Below are 11,938 nucleotides of genomic sequence, written 5' to 3'. Positions count from 1 at the left end.
TCTTTATTATCCCATCAGAAGTAAAACCTAAACCAATCATGACTTGCTCGCACAAATTTTCCCAAACCTTGCATCGGCTACATGTATTTGGTTGGAGTTTTGATTGCCTCACTGGATTGTCTGTTTTCCTGGTCATCGCTCTGTAACACAACCACCCTCTTAGTGCGACGACCACACATATGACCACTCCTAGACCACCCATGAAAATTGTTCACCTCTTTATTATAATCTGCAGACTGTGTTTTACACTGACCACTTGTTAAGTTGGATAACCCATATTAATTGCATGAAGTTTCTGTTCTTGCACTGGTTCATATTTACATATTTTTCGAAAGAGTGTACGTTGTTCATGTTATTGACTTAGCGTGAGGTCCATTTTGGGGAAATACCAAAGTTAGATCAATTTTAAGGCCAATTTACACAAGCGATTTTTGGTGCTATTTTTGTCACGCCCGCGCTACAATTTTATCGCGATTTGAACGTTGTAGCTAGCATCAATTTGTCTTAATTATATCAACAGAAAGCCGACACGATAAAGAGACTTTTGAGGAAAGAAAACGCCCGGTGAAAGTGCGAGGGAATCTCAATAGGGGAGCAATTCGATGAATCATTGAATGGAATCTATTTACTTTGTCCACTTCAAAGAAGTGATCTAAATCTGATGCGAGTGGACTGAACTCGGTTATAATGCAGCGGAATTTATTCTCATAGAAATTCCGTTTCTTCATTTTGTTTTTGGGTTTCAGAATGTGGTTTGAGACAGTTCTAAATCTTTCTTTCTGCGCGAAGAGCCTGCTTGCGCGTGTTAGCGTGATATACGGTGCTAAATAAACGATGACAATTAGCCAATCAGCATGCGAGGAAATTGTCACGACATTCGCGTTATCCCTTTATCGTTTTTCAAAATTTGCATTAACAAAAATGGCGCAGTTTTTGTTCATTTCAAAGGGTTCACAGCGGTAGAGAATGCCCGAAAGTCGTGAATCGGTGATTTGGCTTTCCGATAACTGTGCATGCCCTGAAGCAACAAGTGCACTGTAAGTCTGTAGTAGTAGCACTGATTCAAGCCCATAATCGAGTGGTAACTTACACATGGTATGGCTTCAGTTTCACTGCCTAAAATCGCTGTTCATCCTGGTCTAACAACAACAGTTGATCAAAAAGTTGACATAACTGTTAGCAATCTATCTCCAGAACAGCTTGTTACTCTGCGAGCCCGAACCATCGACGACAGCAAGATTGTCTTTGAATCATTTGCTCAATACAAGGCCGACAAGAATGGAGAAGTATTGGTTTCTTCTCAGCCATCGCTGGGTGGATCATACACAGGTGTTGAACCGATGGGCCTGTTCTGGAGCATGAAACCTCTTACAACAAGCGATCGTGACGATCTGCTAAGAAAACGAGATGTAACAACACCTTTGAAAGTATCCTTAGATGTTTACGGCGGACACGATCAAACAGAGCTTGAAGAAAGGGACAAAAAGGCTAGCGTGACATTACTAAGAAGTTACATGGGACCTGGCGTAACCCGATGTTACATGGAGGAAAATGGATTTTATGGGACCCTATTTCTCCCTCCTGGAGATGGACCCTTTCCAGGTATTTGACTTAGCTTTGCTCTGTTATTAGTTTTGTTGGTTTTGTTTAGTTTTGGTATTATCGGCCATCCCCAGGAAAAAAAATGGATTATATAGATTTTAAATCCACTGTCCAAATTTCCGAGTCCATCATTTCCATCCTTTGGTTCTACATGACATTTCCTGTATGAGGATCTTATGCTTTACAGTGTGGGGACATTTGTGGTCCTGGGAACATGATCATTTGCAGTACAATTTGGGGATCATTTGTGGTCCCGGGATCATTTGCGGGCCTGTACAACTGTCAACTGGTTTTCTGCAAGGAGCTTTATTTTCTTCTTCTACATTACAGCTTGTGCAGACTTTGCTATTCTCAATCAATAAAGTATGCTGGTTACAGTAATGTTATTAAGATAAACAAAAACACTTTATCAGATTTCAACGAAATTCAATTGTAACTTGCAACCAGTAAACTACTTTCGAATATGACAAAGGTACAATTTGTAACAGTCAGTTCTAGACAGGGATGTTTAATCCTGAGAGTCCTCAAGTCAAAATAGAACAAATTCAAAGGGAATACCTGTAAAACAAGTCTTTAATACAAAAAATATCTCACTGTACATATAGATCACATTTGGATTTTATTTTAAAAAAACATTTGAAAAGGACAGCCTTGTTTCCATGGTCTTTCATCTTCTCACCCTCCCAGAGCGAGAGTGGGAAGATGAGATATCCTGGGAACGAGGTTGTGAAAAGGACTGCTTTTGGCACACTTCAGATAATACTTAGTAATATTTGCAGCTCATTTATTCAATCTCATTTTCATTGGAGGAAGTGGTTGAAAGGGAAGGGGATATTGACATTGATCTTGATTCTAATTGGGTAATAACAGTATGTGAATGCACTTCTCTTGAACGACATTACACCTTTCTGAGATTTTACCTGCCTTTTCATTTATGGCTTCTAGGTGTTATTGACTTGTGGGGACGCACTGGTGGCATAAGAGAAGACAGAGCTGCTCTTTTGGCATCCAATGGCTTTGCATCCTTAACAATTGCATACTGTGAATATAGAGACCTTCCTGACAAGTATGATGTTCTTCACCTTTCTTACTTTGAGAGGGTAATTGACTGGTTAATTGCACACCCTAAGGTTGTGTCTGGAGGTGTTGGTTTGGTAGGTCTGTCTTTGGGCGGGGTCCTTGTCCTGGCAATTGCTTCACAGATCCCCCACAAGATCAAAGCAGTTGTATCAATTTCAGGGGCACATCTTCTGATTGGATGTTCATTAAAGTGCAGTACCTTGACGATAAAAGGATTTCCTGTTGAGGTAACTGCAGCAAATTACGCTAGGTACATGTGCTTCGTGTCTATATATAAAAATATTAAAGACACTTTTAAACCAGGATCACCATCAGTCATTCCTGTAGAGCGTATCAAATGCCCTGTTTTGTTGGTGTATGGCCATGACGACAAACTAAACCCTGAAATAGAGTGGATGTTCGAGGATGTGTTTCAGCACATGGAGAAACATGGCAAAGGATCCTTATGCAGGAGGCTTGGTTTTCCTGGAACAGGGCATTTCATAACACCCTGTTATCTTCCTCTCAGTTCCAGGCAATATGTTAAAATTTACGATGAAGTTTGGTTCCTAGGAGGAAACACTAAGGACCAGGCAAAGGCTTCAGAAATATACTGGAATGAAAGCCTGGAGTTCCTATTAAAAGAGATTGCTTGATCGTTGAAGCAGTAATATGCATACATTAGGTTTTATCTTGCAGGTTTAGATTATTTCTCTAAAACTGTATTGTTTGTTACAATTGTAAATACGTTCATGAAAACCCTGTTGGAATGGAGTAATAAAGCTGTTGGCCAGGACGTCTTCTAAAATAAAAACAAATTGTTATGGTGATTGTCAGTTTATATAAAAGGCTCACATGGTGGGCATATTGCACCAGTTGTAATTATTAGCCTTGGAATCAAATGGTTGGAGAGGTAAAGAGAGAAAACAGCTGCTAACAGTAGGACCACTATATTGGCTACCATTACATGTCCTATTAAAACGACTGCCAGTTATCATGACCAATTAGTTAGTACGACCACCTTATTTGATATCACAACCATGCTGTTACCATGACAACCCTTTAATAGCTACCATATCATCACAATGACTACCCTTACCCACCGTTTTTATTTAAAAAAAAAAAACTTTCACATGTAATTACAGACCACCCTGTTAGTATATTAATGTCCAACTGCAGCTACTGTTTGCCCCAAGCAAAAGTTCAATCAGTTTCATACCATGTTACTCACAGCAAATTTAAAATGGCATGTCTGATAAAATCTTGACATGTAGTTTATTAGTCAAGAATACGTGAAGCTAAGCAAGGAAATGACTATCACTAAGGCCCAGAATATGCAAATTTGTTAAAACTCATTCAGATGTAAGCTATTGGTATACTAACGACCAATATAGATTTTTTTCAGAACTTGCCAATTTGTCACTCACTCAGTTGTAAATGATCCATAGTTATTATGTCAATGACCAATATTGATCTTCCCAGGTATGGACTTGCTGCAACGTAATACGTTGAGATCTACTGCGACTTCTCTTCGATTGACACTTGTTGCACTCAGCACACATGTGTCACCGAGTCACTGCAAGTAGCTGTTTGAAAGACTAAAGGTGTAACTATGTGTGTAGTGATTGAATTATGCAAAGAGAGTTTCACTCCTCAAGAAGTTTTTGCATTGATCCACCAAGCTCAGAGGGAGTTTAAAAATTCCAGGTGGTTGGATATGTTTATACAAGTGAACCTAGCTTAGGAGCAAAACTTTGAGCAAACCTATGAGGCAACCTATAAGCATTCATATCAGCAAAACTATGAATCAAACATAAACAAAGATATTGGAAGCATATATCACAACTTATCAGTCCATAACATCCACACAAAGCGCTCTTGTATGCAAAAGTACGAAACGCGGTTAGAAAACTAGATACAGTATACACTGTTCCGAGAAATTCTTTTAGACTGCAGAGGTTTCAAGAAAAATTTGTTTCAATTATTTTAATTTCCAGGGGTGGATACAATGAACGTTTAAATTGTTATAAACAAAATCAAATATTGAGCTTTAATGTTTGTAAGAAATAAATGATAAAATTACATTTGCATGTACTGTAGTTGTATATGAGCCATGTCACAATTAATAAAAGAAAAAAGTGAATGCTAAATTGGAATTTAAGGGTTATGAGCAGACAGTGAAACAAACTGGCAGATGCTACATTCCAGCATTTCAGTCTAGATTTTCCTGGTTGAGTTTATTAATTTGTACACTGCCATGTTAAGTTTCCAAGTTTGAACTCACAAGTCAAATAGGAAATATTTTAATTGGGTTGGCAAATGGAAATCAATTCAAATTTTCTCTAAATGCTACAAAGCGTGACTTTGCAGCAACACAAGCATGATTGGCTGTCCAAGAAACATTGAGAATACTAAAGCAAGTTATACATTCAATTGGGCTTGTTATCAAAGTTATTTTTAAGGTGTTACAAACTCCTCTGGCTTAAGTATACTGTTGTTGAACAATTTACAATGATCAGCGACTGTATGGACCAAAAGGGTCAAAAAACAAAAGTAGTGGATTTTGAAGAGGCCATGACAAAGGCATTTAGTGAGATCTTTCACAATCTAAAGGAGATTGAAGCAGATGCTAAAAAGCAAAGAGGGAAAGTAGACCATCAAAGAAGACGACAGAGTGCCCCAGCTAGCATGATTAGAGAATTGACAGAAACTCTAAGAAAACCAGAGATAGAAAGTAAAAATACAGTGACCACACAACCAGCTTCATCTTGGTCAACTATGCATTGGAGTTTGGACTGTTATGAAGAAGAGGAAGATTTAGAAGAGGACTTTGGATCAGATGAATTAAGCCTAAGCTTCCTGCACAGTGTCATTATAGAGAATCAAAAAACTGCACCTAAATAGGATATTGATTGAAGAACTTTATGGAAGTGTTGTGGCTTAGGGTCATTGCAACAAGTACATCAGTCTGAAGATCATAAACCACAAAACATTAATTAAACCAAAGTTTGTACTAGCTGTAGGATTAGAAAAGAGAGTGCAAAAGTATACAGAATAAAAATTTAAGTTTAAAAGACTTCAGGAGAGAATTTACACAAGAAAATTCTGGACTTTTATTTCTGATGCAATATCAACTGTATGAAAAAGAAACCTGCTGAGTCACAGCAATGTCAATCAAGTGTGCAAAAAGCGTCACTGTTGTTTTAAGCTGCAAGGCATAAGAACAAAATTGATTTCCCTATACTTGTGATTCATGTATGTATCAGACAGATACATAATAAACAATGTACTTCAAAAAGTTGAGTTTCAAAAAGTAAGTTTTAAGTAAGTTTTATTTTTTACTAATTAATGCTTTTAAATGTAAATGTGAAGCACTTTTCATTCCACTGATAGCATTTCTCAAACTTAACAATGAGGGAACAAAAGAACTAATCACAACTACAAACAAACATGGAATAAATTATCTGATTCAAGAGATACTGTAGCAGTACATGGAAATGAGACAATAACAGTCAGAATTGTTAATGAGTCATCAAAAGTATCAGTCTTGAGTTAAAACCATTGTCGAATAAGAAAACATGTATTAATAAGTAATAATGGGTGTATATACCCTTTCTTGCCCAAGTTACAACACCTCCGGATAATCCATCAGAAGTGAACAGTGACATATTTAATATCTTATTACTAAGAGTGAAGCTGTTTAGAAAAGTTTTTAAAACATAGAAGCATGTCATAAGTAAGAAAAGCTAATAATCTAGTTGCAACAAATTTTAGCTGCAATAAAATTCAAATTATCATGCCTGCAAAGAGTCAGACCAAGTTATTTTTTCTCAGTCATCATCTTCCAGTATCTTGTATACTGACTTCGTGTACAATATCTTGCATACTGTATGACTTTCTCAGTCATCTTCCAGTATCTTATTTATAGCATGAAATGTTCAATACCAGAAATGTTGGCATTCTCTCCACATTTCCAAAATGTTCTTTAGTGGCTTGTTTGTTCTTCTTTGTAAATTTACATCACAGGCTCATTGTGTTACCGTAGCTAGCTAACAACTGACTATCATGCACTCTCTAGTTTAGAGACTCATACATGTGTGTCACAACTTGGTCACCTCATAACTAACCCCAGCCAGTGGGGGCAAAGTTCTGGCATGTATAACATTATCCATACAGTCATCAAACCTATTATTTCAAAGGTTATTCAAGGATTCTTCCAGTACATTTCAGCAAGGCTCAGTAACTCATTTCCTCAGTTCTGTCAGCACAAAATGCAAAATACTTGAACCAGGGTTGTCCCAAAGTTTTAACGTAATCTTCTTTGTTACCAGCAGACAGTGATGATATTGCCATATTTTCTTATAAAATCAGACAAAAATTAAGCTGAGCAGAGTATAACCTTGCCAAGAGTACAAAATTAGATAGAAATTTACTGACTGTCACCTACTTTTAACAATCCTACTCAAAACCCCACTGAAAGCAGGATTAACCCTAATCATTGCCAATTTAAAATCCATTGTCAACAAAATTGACTTTTTGGCTTTTTGACTTTTTTCCTGAAATTATAAGCCTGTGTTACAGCTGCCCTCCCTGATTTTTGTTTTCAGGGAGGTCAGCAGTAAGACAGGCATTCTTATAATTAATTTGTAGCCATATTGTGGAAGACCCCATGGACCAATAATTAGCACAATGGACTCCAGATCCAGGGTTCTAGCCATACTGGGGGCATTGCGTTGTGTTCTTGAACAAGACACTAATTACTCTCAGTGTCTCTCTCTTGTATTGAACTGGATAAGTTATTTGACTCAAATTTACAGGTGCTTCCCACATGAGTACAAACTCAAAAGTTTATTAGCCAGCAATTATAATGAAAACAATCATCTTTCACCAAAGCTTAACAAAAAGATAGGTGCACAAGGCATACTCGATTGGCTTATTGATTATTATTACCGGTCCATGTGAAAGATGACAAAACTCCACCCTTGGCTAGTGTTTATTAATTGCTTGATAAAATTGTTGTTTTACAAAGAATATTGCTTGTAGCCAGTCTAAAATTTAAGGGTAATTGTCTAATTATAAGCCCCATGAATTTGTTATCAATGGAGTTACCACTGTTAGAATTTATTTTACAATATAATGTAAGCAACTCAATTTAATATCATGGCAGTCACTAGAAACATCTTATTATTGATAATTACAGTTTGGTTGGGCCTTAACTGTCAGCCCAATGGGTTGATTACTTTCAATTGCCTGTTTCTTGTCTGAGTAGCTATAAATATATAATACATAAATTTAGCCAAGCCTAGAAGCTGAGCTCCTGAGTACAGAAATCAACCAGGCTTGAGCCTACGATCCAACTGAAAACAAGTACCTGGTCAGCAGTAAGTGTTACCAAATCTTGTGACCTCCATGTGGTCTAAACCTGAGCCTGTGATATGGTCAGGTGATACCGATCAGTAGATACCTTCTTTTGACAGTTGTCAATTGACCATAACATGAATGTCCCATGTCAAAGATGTACACTGTAAACTAAGGCTGCATGCTTGGGTAGACCTATTAGCTGGATTATGGCCGCCATGTTAGGTGACATAGTTGGTTTTCTTTGTAGTAGGGTGCACGCACGTGTGATCCATGTCGCTAACCATGTTGACCATGAAAAAAAAAAGTTGCATGGTTTTCTATTTCTATGCATACTTGTGGTTCTGTTCCTATAGTTATGGTGCTCTGCTTGGCGGCCCTTTGGGCCACCGGAGCTCAGTTGTTTATGAAAGAAAGGGCTCATCCTTGTAGAGCTGTCTATTTATCATGACGTTAGTTTGGCAAGAGATAAATTAAAAAATAATAATAAACTGGAAGGTAAATAATAATGAATTGGAATGTGTAGTTCCAGAAAATAACCTTTCCCCTACAGAGAGTTTTTTGTTTTAACCCCCATCCCCTCAGAATTTCTGTTCCAGTAGGATTATGAAGACCCCCTCCCTCTGAAATTCTAAAGGTTTTTGAACCCTCATCTTCATTCACATCCCATACATACATGTATTTGCAGTTTAAAACAGCTTCATAAGAGCAGTATACAAATATTAAATATCAAGCAATATTAAGCCTCATATTGATGTTGTCTGATATTAATATCTTTTGTGGGATATAATTTTACAGTTCTTTGAACAAAGATCACAGCATTCCTTTACCCTCGCATACAGAACACTGTTTGCTTTTCAGAGCAGATTTTGTTCAGAAACAAAATCAGTGAGTATTTCCCCACCAAGTGTTTATTGGCTCAAGAATATTATTTTTCCTTTAATTAGGTTCCTCTATAAATGTTTTTTATTTACTTATTTATTTTATTACAATCCCTGGTAGGATAAAAAATATACCTACATTATTATAGAAAAAAACCTTAAATATACAAACAGAGCAAATGAAAAAAAAAAAAATTAAATAATAAGAATAAAATTAAAGTAGCTAATGGAGGCCTAGTCTAAGACACCAAACTTTGTGAGCCACCACAAATCATAAAGCTGATATTTATTGCTTATTTTTCTGTATAGGTCAAGCCCAAACACAGTAACGGTAACCAAGAATTAACCTTTTTATTGATAATTTTTTTTTTACCAGTTTACTGAGGGAGCCACTTTAACCTCAAGCCAAACGTGGCTGTAATTAATATTAAAATGGGTGTTAAACAATTAAAAATATTTTAAATTCTTGAACTGTTAAATAAGCTACACAAAAATTTGAACAGCTATTTGATAATTTGACATCTTAATTACAAGAAATACTGCCTTTACAGTATATTATATATTTTGAGCATAAAACTCTTTGATAACTTGTTGCATGTTTTCACCTATAAAGTAATTTTAATAATTTATACACTTTAAATTCAAATGTAATGATAAGCTTTGTGATCATGAACGCCTCATTAATTTAACTACTTCAGCAATTTAATGAAGCTCACGAACGAGTATTCTGTGATTTCTCTTTGTTAAATATTTATATTAAAGAAACTACAAACAACAACAAAAAGACTACTGTACTCACATATGAGGTGGGAGTTCATATAGATTTTCACCCCGATATTTCTCGATAACATCTTGATTGTAAATCGGAAGAGTCTTGTATGGATTTACTGAAACGACCACGGTGCCAATGTAGGTCTGTTCAAAACAATAACATACCGATAGAGAATAAATATGTAAACGGCATAATCTTATAAGAATGGCTAATTTACAAGTCTAAACTTTGAGATTGTGTTTACACAGCATGAAAGCGTTAAGAATAACTTCAGTTCTGGCAGGGATATAAGAAAAAAATTAAGACTTTTCAAATTTAGACATGAGGATTAAGAGTAAGGTGGATATCACCTTACAACTAACCAATAGCACCCACCGCTAACAAGCAAGATTGAGCAAAAATCGCACTGGGTGATTGATTAATAGACAAGTTAACTAGTCGAAAGTGAACAGTGAAGTCAAGTGCATAGACTTATGAAGATACTGTAGTAGCTTGCAGTTAAGTTTCTGCTAAATTTATTGCACTCTTTATACTTACATAAATCAAGCCAGAGTTGTAGCGCTTCCGCAAATTTTCCAGGAAAGCATCTTCGCTTCTAAAGTCCTCGAGAAGAACGAAATCTTGCACTCCAATTCGATCCCTAGCCTGCAGATCGCTCTCCATGGCTACTCGTCACAGCCTGTGTCATGCAAGTAAAACGAACAGTGGCAAAAAATACGTCCAAGTTACGGTTGGTCAATAAACTACAAAGGAATACAATTAACAAGGCAAGAATGCCATGTTTTCCATCCACAATATTCAATTACAAGTAGCGAAAGGTCAAAAATCCCTCCAAACAACTCTCCTCGAATAGTGTTTGGCGACCAGTCCACAACTCACCGGGAACGTCTAGGCGCTAGCAGCCGCATGAAAATTATCACTAATATCACTTAAAATGGCATCAATATTCTGGTTTTCCTTACCGACTTTGCGGTTGTCTGCAAGGCTTTTCTTCCTTAAATGGAGACGCGTAGAGGCAAGTTTATTACAGTGAAAGCAATATTTGTCTGGCCTAGGCCTTGTTGACCCCACTATTTAATATTTCTAATATTACCGCTGGAGGTTCAACCAATCACATTTCACGTGGCTGAAGACAATATTTCCGGTACGAGTAGAACCTGCTTTATATGGTTATTCCTGTTCCGCTTTCTTGAATATAACCATGCATAGTAGTTTCATCTTCTCTCGTTGTCTGGGTTTGAACATCACGCAGGGTCTCGGCATTTCAGGGTGTTCATCAAAGCTGGGCGTGTCGGGCGGTGGTGCTTATTTTCGGTTATTTTGGCCCGTTACAAACTTGCAATAAAGTTTTGGAACAAAATACATAAAAATACAAAAAAGAAAGTCTGGCATTAAACGAACTGGAGCTAAGAGTAATCGTCAGCATTCTCTGGTTTGCTATCAGCACAGTGTTTATAAATAATAAAGTGCAGAATTTTTCCTGCGATTTCTATATTAACTATTTAAATTTCATTGGAAATTTCCCACTAGTCATAGTCCATCATATGCAGCTCAGATAAATCATATTTATGGAGTGTACATTTTTTTTAAATTTCTACCCCAACCTTCCCCTCCCATACCCTGATTCTTGCGGCTATTCCCCATGCCACCAATGCCACCAATATATTTGCGACCGATAAAGATCTGGGACTGCTTACAAAAAATAAACATGGCCGAAAAGCAAGAAGTATCATAGTGGAATGTAAAATGGAATACATTCGACACCTGGAGCCGTGGATTGCCTCTTGGAGCATTGTGCTTGATCCTGCATATCTTTTCTCAAACGCAACAGAGAAATTGAACGGTTTGAAGGAGGACGTCGTTGATCTTTGGCGAAACGACGACTGGCAAATTCGTTTGTCGTGGTTCTTGATGGTTTGTACGGTATTAAACATTATTTTCATCGGTATAGCGTGGAATATTTACGGTGAGACAATATCAAACATGTTCTTTAACAAGTCGCGATCACCACTGCATAAGAGATCAAAAACTAATGTGTTGTCAAGCAGTATGGAAGACTTGATTGTTAAAAAGATTCAATAACATGGTATTTTGTGGACATAGTGCGGCTTACATATTTACAGTAAACTGAGCCCATGGATGTGGTGACAACGCAGTCTTTAGATTTCAAGAAAAGAGAAATTAGTGTGAAGATTACCTGAATATGTGATAAGCAAGAAAAGAAAACACTGAAAGTGGAGTCTGGAAAATTATTTGAAAATGTATG

The 11,938-nt window shown here is 36.8% G+C and overlaps 3 protein-coding genes across 5 annotated transcripts in view; 2 read left to right on the top strand and 1 right to left on the bottom strand.

Annotated features, from left to right (window-relative positions):
* The window catches only part of LOC110066162 (unconventional myosin-Ic-like), a 46,026-nt gene extending 35,287 nt beyond the window's left edge, over positions 1-10,739 (bottom strand). The window contains exons 1-3 of one of the 2 annotated variants that reach the window (XM_089280539.1): positions 10,552-10,739; positions 10,210-10,351; positions 9,700-9,815 (exon numbers count right to left, since the gene is read on the bottom strand). In XM_089280539.1, coding sequence (XP_089136665.1) covers positions 9,700-9,815; positions 10,210-10,335 — 242 coding nt within the window. In that variant the 5' untranslated portion in view covers positions 10,336-10,351; positions 10,552-10,739. The remainder of the gene's footprint in view (positions 1-9,699; positions 9,816-10,209; positions 10,352-10,551) is intronic. The other variant, XM_089280538.1, reaches the window with a different exon arrangement.
* On the top strand, positions 871-3,479 carry LOC110066117 (acyl-coenzyme A amino acid N-acyltransferase 1-like). Of its 2 annotated transcripts, XM_089280541.1 has the most exons (3): positions 871-1,095; positions 1,195-1,602; positions 2,548-3,479. In XM_089280541.1, exons 2-3 carry the CDS (start codon positions 1,341-1,343, stop codon positions 3,315-3,317), a joined length of 1,032 nt encoding a protein of 343 aa, XP_089136667.1. In that variant the 5' UTR covers positions 871-1,095; positions 1,195-1,340; the 3' UTR covers positions 3,318-3,479. The 2 variants fall into 2 exon arrangements, with proteins under 2 accessions (XP_089136667.1, XP_020628973.1); XM_020773314.2 differs by having other exon boundaries at positions 871-1,602.
* LOC149097020 (uncharacterized) lies at positions 3,607-6,470 on the top strand. The gene has a single exon (XM_089280542.1). The coding sequence runs from the start codon at positions 5,173-5,175 to the stop codon at positions 5,563-5,565; it is 393 nt and encodes a 130-aa protein (XP_089136668.1). The 5' UTR covers positions 3,607-5,172; the 3' UTR covers positions 5,566-6,470.
* Positions 10,740-11,938: the final 1,199 nt, after the last annotated feature.

Source organism: Orbicella faveolata, unplaced genomic scaffold, assembly GCF_042242905.1.
Source record: "Orbicella faveolata isolate gen_17 unplaced genomic scaffold, um_ofav_v1 contig_47, whole genome shotgun sequence".
Lineage (NCBI taxonomy): Eukaryota > Metazoa > Cnidaria > Anthozoa > Scleractinia > Merulinidae > Orbicella > Orbicella faveolata.
This window is presented reverse-complemented; position numbering and strand designations above follow the sequence as displayed.